Source organism: Ailuropoda melanoleuca, chromosome 11 (assembly GCF_002007445.2).
Source record: "Ailuropoda melanoleuca isolate Jingjing chromosome 11, ASM200744v2, whole genome shotgun sequence".
NCBI classification, from domain to species: Eukaryota; Metazoa; Chordata; class Mammalia; order Carnivora; family Ursidae; genus Ailuropoda; species Ailuropoda melanoleuca.
In genome coordinates this window covers 378362-398681 of record NC_048228.1, presented here as the reverse complement: position 1 = coordinate 398681, position 20320 = coordinate 378362, and the positions used below count along the sequence as shown (strand labels likewise).

At 60.0% G+C, this 20320-nt stretch overlaps 3 protein-coding genes and 1 pseudogene across 6 annotated transcripts in view; 2 read left to right on the top strand and 2 right to left on the bottom strand.

Annotated features, from left to right (window-relative positions):
• Positions 1-51: 51 nt before the first annotated feature.
• On the top strand, positions 52-11767 carry INTS11 (integrator complex subunit 11). Its single transcript, XM_002929826.4, has 17 exons — positions 52-233; positions 2359-2456; positions 2945-3018; positions 4280-4508; positions 7560-7658; positions 7742-7776; positions 8030-8168; positions 8699-8763; positions 9106-9295; positions 9634-9717; positions 10147-10236; positions 10345-10507; positions 10644-10751; positions 10835-10896; positions 10967-11109; positions 11183-11312; positions 11425-11767. Exons 1-17 carry the CDS (start codon positions 206-208, stop codon positions 11488-11490), a joined length of 1803 nt encoding a protein of 600 aa, XP_002929872.3. The 5' UTR covers positions 52-205; the 3' UTR covers positions 11491-11767.
• Positions 5256-5902, bottom strand: LOC100471233 (annotated as a pseudogene).
• PUSL1 (pseudouridine synthase like 1) lies at positions 11762-14852 on the bottom strand. Of its 4 annotated transcripts, XM_019792656.2 has the most exons (9): positions 14690-14852; positions 14421-14484; positions 14098-14285; positions 13793-13942; positions 13534-13704; positions 12687-12738; positions 12442-12604; positions 12206-12310; positions 11762-11968 (listed from the first exon to the last, which is right to left on the bottom strand). In XM_019792656.2, exons 1-8 carry the CDS (start codon positions 14758-14760, stop codon positions 12207-12209), a joined length of 963 nt encoding a protein of 320 aa, XP_019648215.2. In that variant the 5' UTR covers positions 14761-14852; the 3' UTR covers positions 11762-11968; position 12206. The 4 variants fall into 4 exon arrangements, with proteins under 4 accessions (XP_019648215.2, XP_034526907.1, XP_034526908.1 ...); XM_034671016.1 differs by lacking the exon at positions 12206-12310; XM_034671017.1 differs by lacking the exon at positions 12442-12604.
• Positions 14853-15017: 165 nt separating this feature from the next.
• ACAP3 (ArfGAP with coiled-coil, ankyrin repeat and PH domains 3) overlaps positions 15018-20320 on the top strand; it is a 15287-nt gene continuing 9984 nt past the window's right edge. Inside the window, exons 1-4 of the mRNA XM_034672024.1 lie at positions 15018-15457; positions 19103-19160; positions 19865-19984; positions 20182-20273. Of these exons, the coding sequence (XP_034527915.1) occupies positions 15411-15457; positions 19103-19160; positions 19865-19984; positions 20182-20273 (317 nt within the window). The 5' untranslated portion in view covers positions 15018-15410. The remainder of the gene's footprint in view (positions 15458-19102; positions 19161-19864; positions 19985-20181; positions 20274-20320) is intronic.

Here is a 20320-nt window from a genome sequence, read left to right as displayed (position 1 = left end):
CAATCCGGAGGATCGACGGGCGGGCCGGCGTTTCCGGCGGGCGCACCGGAAGCGGACCCCACTGGGGCTGCGCCTGCGCGGTACATCGCCGCGAGCGGGGTTCGGCGCGGCGGGGGTCCCGGGTCTGTGGTTGTGGCCCGGCCGCAGTGGTTCCGCCGGCTCGGTGAGGGCAGAGGCTACGGGTCCTGGGAGCGCGCCCGGCAGCATGCCCGAGATCAGGGTCACTCCCCTGGGTGAGTGGCGCGCTCGGCGGCCTCGCGGGCGCGGGGCCGGGCGGTGGTCTGGGACGAGCCGCGGGGGGCGCAGAGGGCCGGCCAGGTTCGCGGAGCCCCCGGCTCTCGGCAGCGGAGGCCTCGGGACGGCTCGGGGGTCGGCCCGCTGCTGTGCTGCTGCGTCCGCAGCTCTCCTCACCGTGTAAAGAGGATGGGTCCGAACGCGGGCAGCTTCTGGGGTCCGCCCTCCGGACGCCGTCCCCGAGAGCCACAGGGTCTCCGTTCTCGCTGCGCCGGCCTCTGCCCACATGGACTGGTGCCTTACGTGGCCTTCGCTCCCCGCCTCGGCTTCCTTCCCCCTCGTGCATCTGTCTCGCACCCGTTACCTGCAGCTTCCCGTTTACCTAGTGCAGCCATCCGCACAGTTCAGCCTTGTCTTACTGCATCTCTGCAACGTTGTTGTTGTTTTTTAAAGAAGCTTTGCATTTTGTGAAAGATATAAACGCACCCTTTTGAAAGCCCAAAGAGCGCAGAACACCGTGAAGGAGGAGAGGTCACTGAGAATCCAGGGTACCAGAAACAGCTGGGGTTATCATTTTGCATTTTGGTGGCCAGCCCTCTGGAGCTCTCTGGGCATTCTTCCCGCGCTGGTGCTCGGTGCTGTCCCAGAACCTGCCTCCTCCACTGGGCCGTGTGTGGGGGGCATTTTCCTGTACAGATCTCCCACACAGCTCCATATCCTTTCTCGTGGTGTGAGCTCTTCATCACATAGGCCCCATGGGGTGGTCGTGAGTCCTGTTGGGAGCAGGGGCCAGTGTCTAAGAGCTGAGCTGTGGAGTCCAGAAAACCATTCCTGGCCCCATGCTTAGGAGCCATGTGTCCATGGGCTGATCCCATGACTTCTGTGCCTTCATGTTCTCTGTAAAGAGGGGCAGCCCTCCCCTTCCCCCACACAAATGTCTGGAGGGCCTCTGTGCTGGGCACAGTTTTAGGGCTAAAAGTTCAGCAGGGAGCAGACAGCTGAGACCCTGCCATCATCTTGGTGGGGCGGAAGCAGGCTTATGAGAGACCTCCAGGCCACTGCCTATGGCTGGGCTTCTTGAAGCACGTAGACGAAGCTCTCGGCTGGGATGACCCAGTGTAGTCACGGGTGACTGAAGCTTCTGAAGGACCAGCCTGGGTTCTGCTCTGGGCCACCTCGATGTGTGTGGTACTAACAGAAGGTTCAGGTGGCTGGCAGAGGGATGCTTGTAGGATCAAGATGGAAAGCAGCTCATTTGCTGTCGTCAGGCCCTGCAAGGCTGTGTCCCTTTCTTCTTGGGCCTCCAGACCCCAGCGGAGGTGACCGATGGCTAGAGGAGGTGGCTGGGATGTGCCCTGCTGGGGCTGGAGCAGATGGGTAGGGCTTGAAGTTAGGAACATGGATAGGACTCAGCTTAAGTTCTGTGGGCTGTGGGTGCCCTGAGGGGGTGTGGTGGTGGGCCGTCTGCACTCTGGCTGCTGTAGTTGGTCGTTGCTGGACAGCTGGGGCCATGTCTCCCTGTGGCCGGCTAAAGCTGGACAGGTGTCCCTCTGCAGTGACACCACCTGGACGTGCTTGATGCCTTCTGCGCATAGGTCCTGGGGGAGAGGGCCCCATAGCCCAGATATGACGGCAATTGAGTTTTCAGGAGGGGTGGTGATGCCCTGTGGAGTGCCGGCTTACCCCTATTAAGTGCCAGGACCACAGTCCAGCACCTGTTACACAGCCCCTGGCCTTTGAAGGTGCCAGTCAGCCACAGCAGGTGGGCTGCTCCCTTGAGAGGTGAAGGTCTTTTTCCATCTGACGTAGGTGGTGGTGGCAGGGCCTGAGGCTGGAGGTGTAGTGGGGGAGGGCATGTGGTCTAGAAGTCGCTCGGCAGCCTTGGCACTTTGCCCCTTCCCTGCACGTTTCCCTGACCTGTGTGTGGACGTGGTGGCGGTGGTGCTTCTTGCGTCACACTTCATCTGCACAGCAGCCGTGGGGGTCTAGTTTTCCCAGCCCACTGCGGGGCAGGGACCCAGAGTTCCCAGTGGAGGTATGAGGCAGGTGGCTGAGCCTTGGTCTTTGGGCTGGGGCCACCGCTTGCAGCAGCAGGGAGAGTTACATGGGGCTCTTCCTTTTCAGGGGCTGGCCAGGATGTGGGCCGAAGCTGCATCCTGGTCTCCATCGCCGGCAAGAATGTCATGCTGGACTGCGGAATGCACATGGGGTTCAATGATGACGTGAGTCCTGAGGGAAGGTAGTCTGGAGGGACCTCATTCAGCCTGCTCCTCGTTGCTATTCTCAGCAGGATCCAGGCATCAGAGCCTCAGGCTCTGACCCACGGAGTAGGGAGTTTGGGCAAGTGGGCAGTGGTAGGAGGTGGGTGGGTCTGGTGTCACTGCATTCCCTGGCAGTGCCCCCACCATCACCAGTTGACAGATGGGATGCCCTGTGTGGAAGGCTTGGTCTGTACCAGAGCAGGGGCTCTTGGGCTCCTGTAGAGTCATATGGGGCAGCTCAGTGCTCCCCAGGCAGGGCTTCTGGCTTGGTGACTGGTGCGGGCAGTTTGACCCCTCCCTGTGTTCCCTGAGGCTGTGAGCAGTTAATGGTCCTGGTGTGGCTGGCCAGGCTCAGCCTGCGCCCTCGTTCCCCACTCCTGGCCGCCACTCTCTGGAGTGCTGGCAGACCCAGGGCAGCCGTGTTCTGACCCTTTCTCTTGGCTTGTCAGAGGCGCTTCCCTGATTTCTCCTACATCACCCGCAACGGCCGGCTGACCGACTTCCTGGACTGTGTGATCATCAGGTGGGCACCTGTCTGCTGTTAGTGTTGTGTGGGCTCACAGCTAGCCCCACCTCGAGGACCCTCAGGGCCCAGGAGAGCCACTCAGGGCCCGGGGAGGCTGCAGGCTGTGGGGCGTTGCAGACCCTGGTTTTGTTCTAGGTTGCTGGTGTGGCGTGCCCTCTGGGCTGCCCCCCTTGCCTCTGGACAGTGGTCCTGGAGGCCGTGCACTCGCATGAGATTACAGTATTCATGGTTGCTCCTTGGTAGGGTTTGGTCAGCGCCGTGGAGCCAGGGGGCACACTGCGCGGCGCGTGCCTATTGGCTCTGCCCCAGCTATCCCAGGAAGACGAGGCTGTGTTAGGGCAACAGGGCCATGGCAGGGAGCCTACTCCCCCCACAACGCAAAGATGGCACATTTCCCGTGTGAGCCCCTGGGCTACTTGTCAGGCCTCCTCGCTCGGCCTCTCAGCAGCATTTAGCAGCAGTGACTACACCCTCCTTGCTGGCCCTCGATGCTCACTGACCTTGCTGTACATTCCCGTCCACCCTGCCCTGACCTCCAGACTCATGGTCTGGCCCCCCTGGTGGCAGTCGACCTCCCCAACCTGGCTGAATGGGGCTTCTGCTTTCCTCCTATTCCTCACACTCCATCCAGTCAGTCCACAGTTTTCGGGATCCAGTCCTTTTCCTGACCTTGACCTTTGCCGTGTGGCCAAATGACCACAGAAGCCCCCTGCTGGTCTTCGCCCCGCATCCTGCCAGCCAGCGGATCTGCCGACCCCATCCTCCGCTGCTCGGAGGCTCCTGTGGTCTCGGTTCCTTCTTGGACATGGGCTTGCACGCAGTGGGTCTGCTCTACTCGCGGACGCACAGCACTCTGTTCCCTCTGCTCCGGTGCCTTCCTGCCGTGGTTTACGTGCCGTGGGGTCTTCCTGCCCATCCAGCAGAGATGGTCACTGTCCTGGTGCCCTGTCCCCTTCTTAGCTACTCTCCATTACTCTATAGAATGTGTGCCCATGTGACACAGCATTACCTCTTTCACGCTCACTGCTTTACCGGACATTTAGATTCTGCGTTCCAGGGAGGAAGTAGATCTTACCTCTTTTGCTCACTCCTCACTCTGCGGTACTGAGGACGGCATCTCATACACAGTAGGCAGTCAGTGCACGGAAGAACGAGGGGGTGGAATGATCATGAGCCCGTGCTGGTGGGGGGGGGGGCTGTGGGGGGCAGGCTTGGTGGGGGAGCAGTGGCCCTGGGCTGACCTGTGTTGCACCCCCAGCCACTTCCACCTGGACCACTGTGGGGCACTGCCCTACTTCAGCGAGATGGTGGGCTATGATGGGCCCATCTACATGACCCACCCCACCCAGGCCATCTGCCCCATCCTGCTGGAGGACTACCGCAAGATTGCTGTGGACAAGAAGGGCGAGGCCAACTTCTTCACCTCCCAGATGATCAAAGACTGTATGAAGAAGGTGGTAGCTGTCCACCTGCACCAGACGGTCCAGGTCAGGGCCCCAGCACACCCCATCTCACTCTCTGTCGGGTCCTGTGGGGCTACCAGGAGGCAGCCTTGGGCAGGCACATGGGGTCCCAATCGAGAATCAGGGTCCCAGTCCAGATTCAGGCACACACAGGGCAGCGTGCCCAGCACCCATCAAGCGTGGGGGACCTCTGCTGCTCACCCAGCTGTGCGCCTGAGTGCGTCTGAGAGGGCGTGCCGGCCGGGGTGGTAGGGGCAGAGACTGGCCCGTGAGGTTGGCAAGCCCCGAAGGGCAGCCAGTACTGGGCTGTGGAGTTTGGGTTTTGACTCAGTAGCTGTTTTGTGTGGGTCAGCAAGGAAGTGAGGGGTTTTAAGCAGACAAATGCCATCAAATTGGGTAAAATTTATCACGAAGATTACAGATTTGTCTGTTTCTCCGTAGTGTGAGTGGGGTTTGCTTGTTATTAGTTACCTGTGTGTTTTCAGTTATTTCTGGTTGAACTTGTTGTTAACACGAAGTATGTGTGTTTATCTTTAATAAGACTTTTCACCTGAAAGTCTGTGTTTCTGCTAATGCCACACCATCCCCACCTTTCCCACCTTTGGTTGTTTGCATAGTGTGTCTTTTTCCGTTGTTTTACTTTGAACTTCACTGCATCATGTTTTAAATGTAGCTCTTTTAAGGGGCATGTAATTTGGTTTTTTGTTTCCTTGTTTTTTATGGGTTTTTGGCATATGAAAATTTATTACTATCATGTTTTCACCATCAAACTTAGGATCTGGGTTTTCCCTTCTTGCCTTTGTAAAAGGCCAAAAGAGAGACGTTGGCTGTTTTGATGGTCTTAAAGCAAATTCTAGGAATGTCTGTGACAGCATGACCTTTGTGACCAAATCTAGCAACTGTGGGTTCATCATTTTCCTCAGTAAACGTCAGACGACTGTCATTGGGCACTAAGGCTGCGGGTTTTTTTGCCATTCTTGATCAGCTGGACCCTGACACACTTTCTGATGGTAGAATTTGGCTATTTGGGGGCGCTCAACAGCGGTTGAGCGTCTGCCTTTGGCTCAGGGCGTGATCCCGGCGTTGTGGGATCGAGCCCCACATCAGGCTCCTCTGCTATGAGCCTGCTTCTTCCTCTCCCACTCCCCCTGCTTGTGTTCCCTCTCTCGCTGGCTGTCTCTATCTCTGTCGAATAAATAAATAAAATCTTAAAAAAAAAAAAAAAAAGAATTTGGCTATTTGGCTTCAACTCCTATGTCTCCCAGCACAATTCCCTTTGCATGGGAAGCGCCTCCAAAAGGGTTGGCCTTCAGGGCTGTGCCCACATGTGTTTTCTCACACTGTTTATAATGTCACTTCTGATCTCATCGATGGCTGTGGGGCTTCCTGGCAGTACGAGCACTGCAAGTCCTGCCCATCCTGCCTGCGCCACGGGCCAGAGCAAGAGAGGGTTTTGTTGTTGTTAATCTATCCTGATAACTTGTCCAGGCAGAGCATTTGGACTCTACGTTTAATAAGAAAACTTTGAGTTTAGCTCTACTCTCTTACCATTTGCTTCCTATTTGTCTTGCCTGTTCTGTTTTTTCTTTCTCTTACTGCTTTCTTTGGATTGATTTTTTAAATTTGTATTTTTTTTTTAAGATTTTATTTATTTATTTATTTGAGAGACAGAACAAGCGAGTGAGCGAGCGAGAGAGAGTACTAATGGGGCGAGGGGCAGAAGGAGAGGGAGAAAGCAGAAGCAGACTCCCAACCAGTCAGGGAGCCCGACATGGGCTGCATCTCAGGACCTTGGGACTGTGACCTGAGCCGAAGGCAGACATGTAACCTTCTGAGCCACTCAGGTGCCCTTCTATTTCTCCTTTTATTTGGTTAGTTATTTTATATTCTTGTAATTCGCATAGTGATAGAGTTTACACAATGCATCCATGACAACAAAAATCTAAGGTATTTGGAGGTTTTGCCTCTCGATAATGCAAAGGTCTTAGAACATTTTATTATGTGCCCTTGTTTTAATTTGCTCAGTTTATGTGAAACCTAGGAGGACGGCGTTACTAATGCTGATAAAGTCAGCTTTGCTAGGCGTCGTCTCTGTATTTACCCTCTACTTCCTGTGTCTTCACTTTTCTTGGCGATCGTTTACCTTCTTCCTGAAGGACACCTGTGTGGATCTGCTGGCAGTGAATTTGCTTTTAATTGTCTGCACATGGCTCTGCTTCACCCTCATTCCTGAGGGACTTTTCTCGTGACGTGTGGAATTCTAGTTTGGCAATTACTTCTTCTTGGTACTTTGAATATTTCTTTCTATTCACTGTTTGAAAGAGAATCTTTAATGTTAGGCTGGTTGTAGGATTATACCCTTTTCTTTGGATTTTGGTGGGTGTGCTGTGATGGACCTGCATGTTGTTCTCATTGAACCTGTCTGGGTGTGAAGCCTCGTGGATTTGTGACCTGATGTCTTTCATCGGGTTCTTCCAGTGTTGCTCCTGCCCGTTGTCCTCCTCCAACCCAGGGCCCCAGATGGCAGAATGTGAGGCCTTCTTACTCCAGACCTTCCCTCGTGCATTTGTCTTTCTGTGCTTTGTGCTACACAGTCCTTTCTGTGTGTTTTACTGTGTTACTACTCTTCGATTATATATAGCATGCTGTTAAATTCATCTATTCATTTTTTTATTTGGGTGATTATAGCTTTTGGCTTTAGCATTTCTACTTTTTAAAATAATTTCTAGTTTTTTGGTCAACATTCTTAAACTTCTTTTATTTCTCTGACTATATTAGTCACAGCCCTCTTAAACTCTGTGTCTGAAAACTCTAGGAGCCCTGAGTCTGCTTCTCTACACTGTTGTTTCTCTTGTTTTCCACGCTGGTGTCTCATCTCTTGTGTCTGGTCGCTTTTGGTTGAGAACTGGACATCGTGTGTGAGAAAGAGGAAATGATGAAAGGCTTGGAACCATGTTCTCCTCTTCTGTCCTCTGCCTCCCCAGTGTCCACCTCCCTGCTCCCTCTGCCATCCTCTTCAACTGACCACCTACCCAGTGTAGCCTGAAGACCTGACTCGAGCCCTCTCCTCTGTAGGTGGATGATGAACTTGAGATCAAGGCCTACTATGCAGGCCACGTGCTGGGGGCAGCCATGTTCCAGATTAAAGTGGGCTCAGAATCTGTGGTCTACACGGTCAGTGGAAGCACTTGGGGCACAGGGGGTACTGCTTAGCCAGGGAGAGGAGGCACCTGTTTTACTGTGACATTCTTTGCCAGGGTGATTATAATATGACCCCGGACCGGCATTTGGGGTGAGTAGGCTGATGTGTTTGTTTCATCCCGTGGGGAGCAGTGGTGCTCGTGGATATGCTGGGTGCCTGGGCAGTCCATGCATTGGTTTCTGCCACGTGTCCTCTGTGCATGGCAGAGTCTCTTCCTCTGGTCTCCCCTAGTGTGCTGCTTGCTAGAGGGTCCAGGAAACCTATGGCTGGGGTCTGTTTTGTTGCTCCTGGCCTTACAGCCATGTGGATTGTCCTCCTCCGACCACGCCCACCTCTGTTACAGAGCTGCGTGGATTGACAGATGCCGCCCCAACCTGCTCATCACAGAATCCACCTATGCCACGACCATCCGGGACTCCAAACGCTGCCGGGAGCGAGACTTCCTGAAGAAGGTCCACGAGGCCGTGGAACGTGGAGGGAAGGTAGCTGGTGCAGGCGGAGTGCCAAGCAGGGCTCTGGGCCACGTGCCCACCCTGACCATGCTGCACAGTCCTTTGGCCACCTCTGGCATGTCAGGAGATGGGTGCTCTGTGTTCTGGGCATGCAAGGAGGAAGATTTGCTCAGCATTAGGAAGAAAAGCTTCTCCAAAGACTAGTGGGTTGTGTATTCATCTCTCACCTCAGATCCCAGACCAGGGCTGGCCAGAGTATCCACTGTGGTCGTTTTTGGACAGATTGTGGCTGGGAGCAGGACTTGTGGGCAGAGTGTGGGGGCTTTACCTGTGGCTTGCAAAGGGCGTCTGGCTCTCAGGATGCCTGGCTATGACTTCTCAGTGGATGCAGCCTCTGACCATCAGAGCTACCAGCAGGGCCAGTCTTTATAGCAGCTGCTCCCTGAGAAGGCAGCCACAGGGTACAGCTGCCTGTCCTCTAGGATCAGATGTGGGCTTAACTTGGGTGGGCAGCACAGCCAGGGACTCCTGCCTCAGGCACCCTTGCCTTCCCCCTGCAGGTGTTGATCCCTGTGTTTGCCCTGGGCCGCGCTCAGGAGCTCTGCATCCTGCTGGAGACCTTCTGGTAGGTGCAGCCAGATTGGTATCTGGGACCCCTGGACTGAGTGGGCATTAGCGGGATGCCTGTGTCCAGCCCGGGAAGGTCCTCAGTTCAGCTCCAGGTAGTCAGGGTGCCTGGTATCTGTGGGGGTGCCCCCCAAGCCAGGAGGCCTGTGTCATGTTGTCCTCCCCCCACCCCCATGTGCTCTGTTTCCTTCTTCAGAACCGACATTTTATAGAAGGAAGTGGGCTGAGGTGGGGGACGTCAGGGAGTTGTTCCTTCCATCGGACACAACCCAGGCTGAGGGTGTGACATGGGCCAGCCGTTCCCTGGCAGCCTCTCACTGTGGTCCTGCACTGTCCACAGGGAGCGCATGAACCTAAAGGCCCCCATTTACTTCTCCACGGGCCTGACAGAGAAGGCCAACCACTACTACAAGCTCTTCATAACCTGGACCAACCAGAAGATCCGTAAGACCTTTGTCCAGAGGAACATGTTTGAGTTCAAGCACATCAAAGCCTTTGACCGAGCGTTCGCTGACAACCCGGGCCCAATGGTGAGGCCTGGCCAGGAGGGGCTGGGGATGGCTATCCTGTGCCTGTTGTAGCCAAGTCATGCCTGCCCCGGGGTGGGTCACCTGGGGCCAATGCTGACTGTCTACGCATGTGCACCTCCTCCATGTCTGGGACATGCCAGGGGCCTTGCCTGCAGGTCTCCCTCAGGGAGTGGGGGTGCCGTGCTGGGGGAGAGATGGGGTGGGGTTAGAAGGTAGGGCCTGTGGCAGGTCCAGAGTCAAAAGGCTCCGAGGGCAGAGGAAGGGCTAGACTTGTGGCCAATACTGGTTCTTTGACAGGCAGTGGCTGCTGCGCTGACTGTCCCCACCCACCCCCGCAGGTTGTGTTTGCCACACCAGGCATGCTGCATGCTGGCCAGTCCCTGCAGATCTTCCGGAAGTGGGCAGGGAATGAGAAGAACATGGTAAGAGGTCTAGGTGCCAGGAGGGCCTGTGAGGTTGGGCAGAGGTGGGGGAACAGGGGCTCTGCTTGGCTTGGGGACACTGCTGTTTGTCAGGACAGGGCTTGGCATCCTGGGCCCGTGTCTCACGCAGGCAGCTCAGACTCTTGCTGTGTCAGCCTGTTGCATCAGGCAGTAAAGTCTTCTGGCCTCCTGAGCTGATGTGATACTCAGGCCGGGTGGGCTTGTGCTGAGACTCCTGAGCCTGCCCGGGTCTGCAGTGGGGCCTGGGATAGGGAGCCGCTGACAAAGGAAAGGGGCCATTAAGGGTATGGGTTCTGACGGGCAGGAAGGGCAGGGTGGAGAGACAGGGAGGAAGCCCCCTGAGGCGGCACTTGGGGTGGGGACTGTGTTGCAGAGTGGTTGCAGGCTCCATCCCTCCCTCCCCCACAGGTCATCATGCCTGGCTACTGTGTGCAGGGCACTGTGGGCCATAAGATCCTCAGTGGGCAGCGCAAGCTGGAGATGGAGGGGCGGCAGGTGGTGAGTCCCCGCTTCCCCGGCAGCTCTGGGGGCCCCCTTTTGGGTTGGTGGGGAGCCCTTGGAGCCTGCTGCTTGTGGTAACGGCCCGTGTGCGCTGTGATGCTGCAGTTGGAGGTCAAGATGCAGGTGGAGTACATGTCCTTCAGCGCCCATGCTGACGCCAAGGGCATCATGCAGCTGGTGGGCCAGGCGGAGCCCGAGAGCGTGCTGCTCGTACATGGGGAAGCCAAGAAGATGGAGTTCCTGAAGCAGAAGATTGAGCAGGAATTCCGTAGGCAGCCCAGGCTTGGGGTGGGCTTGGGGTGGGCTTGGGCCCGTACAGGGAACGTGGGGTCTACCCATGGGTCAGCATGGGCAGGGCCACGTGGTCTGGACTGAGGCCCTCTGCTCTTCCCATTCTTGCCCAGGGGTCAACTGCTACATGCCAGCCAACGGTGAGACGGTGACACTGCCCACGAGCCCCAGCATCCCCGTGGGCATCTCGCTGGGGCTGCTGAAGCGGGAGATGGCACAGGGTACGCAGGGCCGGCACACTGGGCAGGGGCAGGGCAGCGGCGCAGCTGGTGGACAGCTCCCATCACTGCCCCCTTCTCTGCAGGGTTGCTTCCTGACGCCAAAAAGCCCCGGCTCCTGCATGGCACTCTGATCATGAAGGACAGTGTGAGTGTGCGTGTGCTTGGGTGGGGGTGAGGGGTGCTCCCTTGCCCCCTGACCTTCCCCTGCCCCACAGAACTTCCGGCTCGTGTCCTCAGAGCAGGCCCTCAAGGAGCTGGGCCTGGCCGAGCACCAGCTGCGCTTCACCTGCCGCGTGCATCTCCATGACCCTCGCAAGGAGCAGGAGACGGCCATGCGGGTCTACAGCCACCTGAAGAGGTGGGTGCCCCACTCCTGGCTCTGGGGGTGGTAAGCGGGACCCAAGGTGGGGTCTCACTGTGCCTCCCCGCAGCATGCTCAAGGACCACTGCGTGCAGCACCTTCCCGATGGGTCCGTGACCGTGGAGTCCATCCTCATCCAGGCCGCTGCCCACTCAGAGGACCCGGGCACCAAGGTGCTGCTGGTCTCCTGGACCTACCAGGTGAGTTGGGCCGGGGAGCCCCCGTTCCCGGGAGGTCGGGAGAGGTGGGGGCTGCCCAGGTGTGGTGGTTGGGGAGGATGCGATGACTGTCTCCTCTTGCATCTGGCTCTAGGATGAAGAGCTGGGAAGTTACCTCACGTCACTGCTCAAGAAGGGCCTCCCCCAGGCCCCCAGCTGAGGTCAGCTGGTCACCAAAGGGACCTAGGCTTTCATTCCAGGGCCGTGTGTGTGCCTCAGCTCTTCCCTCTGTGTCCTTGGATGTGGAGCCCACGGCTGCTCACAGCCCTTGTCTGTGAGGACAAGACCACAGTTTCATGTGTCTGCCCAACTGGCCACTTTTCGCTAAGGAAAGAAATAGGCTTAAGGACTTGATCACCCTTTATTTCTATTCCTGAGGCCCCAAGAGATAGGTGGATGCTCTTGGGGTATTAATTTCCAGTAAAAACTGAACCAAAGGCTGCGTGGATGTTCCCTTCTTGATACTCAAGCCTTTTTCCCGCAGTTCACCTGTGGCAGACCCGGGTGCCCAGGAAGGTGGGGACTTCAGGCAGGTACAGGCCAGCAGGAGGCCTGCATGGCAGCAGGGCTCTGTGTGTCATGGTGCCCTGACCTCAGCTGGGCATCTGGGGGTGATCTGTGCTTCCGTGTGGTAAACCCTGCAGGGGACAGGAGGGTTTCTAGAGTCTGGGCCTGGCCTTAGGTCCACAGCTTCATCTGGGCTGCAGAGCCCCTGCCTTTCAGGCCCTTCCCTACTCCCTGAGGGGAGCCCCCGCAGTCTCCCTCCTCTACTGGGAACTCGATCCTAGGGCCCAGGTCAGGAGGGGTCCAGGGCGTAGATCTTGGGATCCAGGTTCCTAGGGGTCCAAGGCCCTTGGGTCTAGGGGTCCAGGTACCTTACTCCAGGCCTCCTACTTTTGGGCTGCTGTTCTCCAGCTGGAGATTTTTTGGCCAACCTGGGGCTTTCTTGCCTTCCTGCTGAACACAGGCTGGATTGCCACCTGTTAGCAGGACAGGTGAGGGCTGCAGCTGTGCTGTCACCAAGAGCCCCTCCCCCATCAAGCACCCAGCCTTAGGACGGGGTCAATCAGTGGGATGCATGCAGGCACCTTTCAGGGCAGCGTACTCTTACCGAGTCTCCCGTATAGCACTGACTTGAGGAATAAGCCATGGGCTGGGGCCACACGTGCCTGGTGCCTGCCCAGGGGGTCCCGGCTTTCCAGGATCACCTTCACCTGAGCAGGCATCAGAGCCCCCAGCCCCACAGCCACCAGCACAGCTGTCATTCTCCGCACCTGCAACCCAAAGCCAAGACTGCCATAGGGCCCAGCCCCTCAGGGCCACCCCCACCCCCAGGAGGCCCAGCGCAGAGCCCACCTGTCTGTACAGGAAGGACTGGCTCTCAAACTCCAGGTTCCAGAACCGCAACCTAGAAATACTGGCACTTGAGATGTCTGGGCCAGGGCAGCCCCTGAGTCCACACTGTGACCCCAAACAAGGAGGTGGGCAGGGGAAGGGGTCTGGGGAATACTGGTTCCCACTCTCTTCCACCCCAGGGCTTCCACTGACCACCCTACCCTCAAGTGAAGCTGGTGGGAGGGACACTGTGAGTGGGAGGGGCAGCAGAGCCTTCTGGGGGCCTTGGCAGTGGGGACAGGGCTCTCAGATGGAGATGCCGCTGAGGTGGAGGTCCCGGTGTAGGCTCTGTGGCAGCTGAGGGAGCTGAGTGCGGCCAGCTCATCTACCAGGGACCCAAGCCCCAGGCAGGGGCTCTTCAGCTGACCATGCATAAGTTCCTCCTCCATGCTGGCTCCAACGGGGAAGGTTTTGGAAGTCAACAGCTGACATCTGGCCAGAGGCCCCAGGGACAGTGCCAGGGGCAGCAGAACCAACCCCCTAGCAGGTAGGGCCGGAACCACTGGCCTGGTGCTTCTCTTTCAGCAAAGCCTTTTCAGCAGCTGCCAAGATCCATCTACTAGGCAACGAATGCTGAGCTGGGCAGGGTAGGGCAGGGCAGGAACCCACCCTGGGGGGAAGGCACAGCTGTAGGTTCATGGTTGTTGGGGCCATGCCACTCAGCTGACTAGTATCCCCCCTGTGAGGAGTGATGGATGCCCAGGGGGTCCCCAGCCCCAGCTGTGTGCTGCGTCTGCACCACCCCTGCCAGGGAAGTTAAATCCAGCTTCCCCAGCCTCTGGCTAGTGTGCAGGGCACCCTTCCTTACCTGTTCTCCTGGGGGAGGACAAAGGGGCTGCCTGGGTCAGGGGACACCGAGGCTCGGCGCAGTGTGCGCACCGAGCTAGCGGCTGGGCTGCCAGCTGACTGGAAGGCACTGAAGTCATGCGTCCCTAGCAGGTGCTGGGCAGCTTCCTGCATGGCATCCACATCCAAGCAGCTGCAGGGAGCCAGGTGAGTGGTCAGGAGGGAGTAGCCAGCCAGCTGGGTCTAACAACCCCCTCCCACTCGCTCACACCCACACTCACCCCGCCCGCAGGGGCCAGCATCGGTTTCGTTCAAACACTGACAGCTGGTCAGGCCGGTGGCAGCCAGTGACCAGGCGGTACAGGTAGGTCCGGGATGTGGCTGCATGGCGGGCATGGAAGTCACTGGGTACCCGGAAAGCCTGCAATATCCTGTGGGAGCAAGATCAGGCACTCCAGATCCCTCCACCCACCCAAGTGACACCTTGGTATCTCACTCCCAGGGTTCCGTCCAGACACCAAGTCCTTCCTGACTTATGGCCTCCACCCACGGTGGACCAGTTTGGAGACAGCAGATGGGTGCTCACCGGATGGCCGGGTGCCTCAGGTGGGCGTTGAGAGCCTCTGCCAGGACCTCTGGGGAGAAGGGGGGCTGGCCTGAGCGGCGCTGGACGTCCAGGTGAGCCGCGTTGCACAGGGCATGGACCCCGGCATCCGTGCGGCTGGAGATCGTGAACTTGACTGGCACCACCGAATTCAGCCGCTTTGCAGCTTCCTGAGGGGACAGAGCCGCTGGGGCGGGGTGGGCAGCGCGGGGCGAAGACCGGGCAGCAGAAGCGCGGGGGCTCCCATCTGCCCCTCCCTCGGGTCTCCCTCTTTCCATTCCGGGCGGCTGGCCGCCAGAGCTCACCTCCAGATAGTTCTGGACCCCGACGGCGACGGCGCGCTGGGAGCCCCTGACGGCCGCGACCCCGCTGCGGGCGGAGGCGGGCTCAGGTTAGCAGACGGGGTTCGGGCCCTTCCCCGCCCTCTGCGGCCCTCCAAGGTCTGTTCCCTCCCCGGGAGTCCAGCCTGGCGACCAGAGGTGCGCATCCTAAATTTAGCTCCCCCCACCCCCACGTCGGGCGCCGGGACACAAGTGGGGGCCGCGGGCACGGATGGGAGGTCTGGAAGACGTACTTAAAGTCCGTGCCCAAGTACTGGAAGTACACGAGGTAGCGTGCCGTCACCGAGCCTGCGGCAGGGCCCATGAAGCGCGGCCACACTCGGCGGGGTCAGGCTCAGCAGAGCTGCACGTGAACGCAGCGCGCGCGTGCGCGTGCGGGGGAGCAGTGTGGCCACGCCCCCGGCTGCGCCCGCGCCCGCGCCTGCGCCTTAGGCCGCTAAGGGCGGGTGTGGGGGCGGGGCCGAACTAAGGGCCGCTAAGGGCGCCCTATGGCCGCTAAGGGCGGGAGCGAGGGCGGGGCCGAACTAAGGGAGAGGGTGCAAACTGCTCAGCCGCAGAAGAGCGCGTGGGCCGGATTCCGACAGCGGCGCCCAGGAGGGGCTCCCGCGGGCGTGCACTCGTTCGTCCATCCTCTCGCCCGCTCACCCACGCCCCACTGTGCTGGAGCGGGTCCGTCCCCACTTTCCGCGCGAGCAGTTTTTGCCAATGCCCCGCGTTGCGCAACGGCTGCATCGCTGGAGCGAGCAGTCTCGCGCCCTCCCCGGGCCCCACGGACAGGCCGACCGTTGCTGGGTTCGACTCCCCAGCCCGCGGTGGCCGGGGAGCTAGAGGGCGGGACGACGGGGCGTCCGGCGCGGCGCGGGCGGGCCGGCTGACGGACGAGCGGGCCGGCCGGGGATGCCGCTCCGAGCGCCGCGGTCCTCGTGCCAGTGAGCGCCGCGCGCCGCCGCAGCCATGACGGTGGAGTTCGAGGAGTGCATCAAGGACTCGCCGCGCTTCAGGTGCGCCCCTGGAGGCGGCGCGGCCCTTTGTGGTCGGCGGGGGTCGCCGACCCCTCGGGGCACCCGGGGCCGCCGTGGGTGGGCGCAGAGGGGGGGGGTGTCGTTGCCGCCTTTGTGCCGGGCCCGGGAGCCCGTGACGGGAGCCGGAGGACCCCGCCTCGGACAAAGCCCGCAGCCCGGGGCCCAAAGGCCTTGAACAAAAGATGCCCCTTGTGCTGGTCACCTCGCGCGGAGGTTGTGTGCGTGGGGGTGGGGTGGCTGCCGGTATAGACACCTCTCCGTGGGAGTGTCCACCCCCGCTTTGTGTCTGCACCTTCGTGCTGGCCACCTGCGCGGGGCTGAGACCCTCCTGGCCCTGCAGTCCAGCTCTGGCCAGGGCTGTCTGGGTGCGAGGTGTGTCTGTCCCAGGGATACGTCTTCGTCCGTGTGACCAGAGCAGTGCCTGGGGGTCGGGCAATTGGAGCCACGTTTTCAGCCTGGGGCGGGCTGCTTGGCAGCGTGACCTAGGGGCCTGGAGGGGTGGGGGCTAGGGTGAGCAGGGCTGGGTGGGAGTTTCGGGTAGGGGATCTGAGCTGTGCCCAGCCTGGGTTGGACGCTTTAGTCGCTCCCGGGAGTGCAGGCAAGCTCATCCCTGTGCAGCGCCAGCACCTTCCGCGTAGCCGGTGCTCCACAGACCCCGGGCGTGAATGTGGGGGGGGCTGCACCCCAGGGCTGGCGCGCTTGGAGTGTGCATGTGTGCGTGTCACTTCCTAACCCGTCTTGGGGTTACATGCTTGTACTATGTGTTTATCATGCACGTATGAGCTTTGGCACAAAACACACGTTAGTTTGTTCACGTGTGTTCTGGCACTAGCATACATATTTGTGTGTCTGTGTGTGTCCTCTCCGTGAGCACACACGTCTGTGTGCTCACTGTGTCACTGCATGCGGGTACATTTGCTTGCACGTGAGCAATGTGTGTTTGGTCATGCGTGTGTGTGCCTGCTGAGTCTTGGGCGTGCCCTCAAGAGGACCTGAGTGTGGATGCACTGGTGAGCCTCAGCATTGGTGCCCTTACCCCGGGCCCCTTGCACGACCATCACACAGGCTGTCAGCAGCAAAGGGTTGGGGAGGCTAGGGATGAGGGGTCAGGGCTTGGCCCAGGGTGGGGCCCCAGGGCAGAGGGTTTGGGGGTGATTCTCTGCATTCTCCCATCTGCTGTTGCTGACTGATTGAGGGAGGGGGTGTGAGCAACTCAGGCGCCCACAATCCTGGGCCCCCCACCTCTGCGCACTGTCCTCCAAGACCCAGGCTGTGGGGGGAGATGTAGCCGGGGCCTCAGCTGGGGCCTTGGTCCTGACTGAGGCGCCGTAGTCTCACCCTGACCCCTTGCTCAGAAGCCTGATGGTCCTTCTTCCCCTGGTGGAGGGGTCCAGGCCCACCTTGCCTGGTTGGACTGAGGGCATGGGCACCGCATTCACGTCCAGGCCTTCCCTCCTATACCAGCCTGGTCTGTCTGTGGCCCACAGGGGTGCAGTGGCTGCCTGGGTTTTACCATGCTTCCTCTGGCAGGGAGGGGCTACCCCAGGAAAGTGCCCGTCTGGGCCTGGGATGGGGGCTGAGGAAATTCATCTGAACCTTGGGCCACAGAAGCCACACTGTGTGCGTTTCGGGGTTGGGCTGAGATATAATAGGGGTTTGAGGTTCTTCTGGGGCCCTGCTGTCTCCTCACCCTCACCCTGCTGCTAAAATGTAACCTGGGACTTCCTGGTGGCAGGCCTGGGGTGAGCCACAGTGGGGCTGGGTGGGAGGCTATAATCGGTGATGTGGGGCCAGGTGGCCCCAGCCCTGGGAAGAGGGACCATGCCCACATGCTCTTGGCCTGGGGAGAGCCCCACAGCCTTGGGATGCATGTGGGAGAGTCCAAACTCTTCCAGACAGGCCTGGAGGTGCTGCCCCCTTGTTCTTGGTGCCCCCTCCCCTGGGTGGGGCTTCAGACGCTGAGTCATGGCTTTGGTGGGGAAGCCTGCCTCACCCTCCTTCTTGTCATCCAAGCTGCTGAGGAAATCCTGGAGGGAGGGCAGGAGTGGAGGCCTTAGGTCCTCGGGGGCTGGGACTCCCAGGACAGGGTGCTGGTTCTTTGCTCTCTGCAGAGCACCCACCCACTTGCCCCCATGAGCACATTCATCTGCATCCGGTGCGGCCCCACCCTTGCGGGGGGGACCCCCTCCTTGCCCAAGCGCAGCAGCTCTCAGGACAGCTCTCAGTGGCCAGGGCTCCTGCAGCATATGCTCCTGGGTGGGTGGTCTGTCCGTTCTCTGGAACTCAGAGTTCCCTTAGCCCCGCTGGGAGGGATGGGCGCTGCTCAGAGAGGAGCCCATGTCCTGTCAGGGAGGTGATGGGCACTTCCAAAGTCCCTGGCTGGGGCGGCCTAGTGCCCTCCCCACAGCTCCAAGTTGTGGGCACGCAGAACTATACATCCCATGTGAAGGACCAGGTTCCTGCCTGCAGGCCTGGGAAACCTGGAACACAGCGCCCCCCTGCGGGTCATGGGGGCAGCGAGGGGCCTCTAGACCTGGATGGCCTTGCCTCTGCCCGACCCACACCTAAGACCAGTCCCCGGAGGCCTGCCTCTTACTCCTGGGCCCCGTTGTCACCCCTGGCCCTCATGCCCTGTTCATCCCCAGGAGGCCAGATGGGCCCAGTTCACCAGCTGAGCTGTTTGGGGGGGGTGGGGTGGGTGGCGCTGGGATCCTGGCCCTCTTTCCCTATTTCCTGTTCCCAGATCAGGGGAGGGGGGTCACGTGCCGATCCATCTGCCTCGCCTTCCGGGGATTCTCCCGTCTGTGGCTTCTCTGGTGATGTCATTCGTTAACTCTTACTTCCCTGAGGCAGCCCCATTGTCAGGCTGTTCTGGTGGGAGTGGGCCCCTGTGAAGCTTGTCCCACCACTCCCTTTGGGCAAACTGTGCTGTTTGGTATTCTGAGGTTGGAGGAACCAGGGGACACCCCTCCACAGTTAGTCTGGGGTCTCATGCTGCTGCCAGGACCAGAGAAAGCAGCTGGGCCGTGCTTATGGGCCCTGAGACTGGTCTGCCCCAGGGTCCACAGGACTGAGGTGGGGTCTGGGGTCAACTCAGCCCCGGAGAAGTGCAGTGGCCGGGCCAGGAGAGTGGCCAGCAAGTTGCAGCCCCTCCCTCTATCCTCGGGGGCTTGTCTGACCTTCTCTCCCTGGGGCACAGCAGCCAGACCCCAGGTGGGGACATCACAGCTGACTGGGCCTCTTCCTGCCTGGGGTGGTGGCGGGTGCTGAGTGGCTGTGGTCAGCCGGATCTGGGTCCAGTCCCTCACCCTCTGCCCAGGGGGGCATCTGCCTTTCCCAGCTTCCATTTCCTCCATGTCTGAGGAGCATGGGACAGCAGGTGGGCTGATGGGAGCAGGTAGCCGGAATCAAAGTGATCCCTTCCTACTGCACATCCTCGTAGGGCGGTGAGGTGCACAGGGCGATGGAGCCCCAGGCCGATCCGACCCTCCGGCCCTGCGGCTCTCAGTGGGCTGCGGTGGGTTGATGGAGCCCCTGAGCCTTGGGCCCTGTGGCTCGCGGGGGGCTGCTGGAACCCCAGGCTCGCGGGGGGCCGGTCTGCAGCCAGCTTCGTTGCTGTTACAGGGCTACCATCGAGGAGGTGGAGACTGACGTGGTCGAGATCGAGGCCAAACTAGACAAGGTGAAGGCAGGGCCCTGGGTGCACGGAGGGTCCAGGGCTGCCTCTCCGCCCCCATGCCTGGCCCTGACTCAGTTCACGCACAGGCATGCGTGTGTGCGAGAGTGTGTGTGTGTGTGCGCACGCGTGCGGGGGTGGTGTGCCACCTCTGTGTGCGGTGCCCAGGACCTGGGGCTGTCCCTCGTTCTCCCTGCTGTGGCCTACCATCCCTGTCCCAGGGTGCACATGCTGCTTGCACATGTGAGTCTCCCATGAAGTGGGGGTAAGCCTTGGTGAGTCCCCTCCCACCATCTGTGGGGTGAGGGGGTGTGGAGGGTGTATCCCAGGGACTGGGTTGGGGGCCCAAGGGAAGGGACAGGGGAGGAGAAGAGGGAGAAAGGAGAGGGAGCATCCTGCATGCCTTCACTGGCCAGTCCTTCCTGTCCTCAGCCAAGACCACATGCCCACTCCCACCCTGGGTTCCCCTGCTCTGGGCTTCCCTGTCCTGCTCCAGCCTTCTGCCCTGGAGCCAAGCCCATTGCGACACCTTGCTGTCCTCCCAGTTCCAGCTGGCTCCTCAGGGACAGCTGTGTCCTGGGCACGGACGGGCCCTGAGCTGAATTCTGGCTGCCCCTGGGCGGTTCCCACCTCTGTGGCCTGGTCTCTTGGAGGGGATGAGGGCTGCCACTCAGAGGCAGCGCGAATGTGGCTCGTTCCGTCACCCGTAGCTGGTCAAGCTGTGCAGTGGCATGATAGAGGCTGGCAAGGCCTACGTCACCACCAACAGACTCTTCGTGAGTGGTGTTCGAGACCTGTCCCAGCAGTGCCAGGGCGACACTGTCATCTCGGTGAGGGGGCAGCTGGGCTCGGCCCTCTAGACAGGGGTGGGTACAGGCAGGCGGCCTCTTGACTGGGAGCCGGTGGGCATCTGTGCTGGGCTGCAGGGGCGGCTGGCTCTGAGACCCGTGGGCGAGGGGGTGCCCGCCACCCTGGGAGCACAGCCGTGCCATCTGAGCAAGGGGTCTTCCCTGCCTGCCTCCCCCAGGAATGTCTGCAGAGGTTTGGAGACAGTCTGCAGGAGATGGTCAACTACCACATGGTAAGCCTGCCCGCAGATGTGTGGGGGCCCGTCCAAGGGCACTTCCCTCTGGCTTCCCATCGCAGGCAGCCCCCCCCGCCCCCCC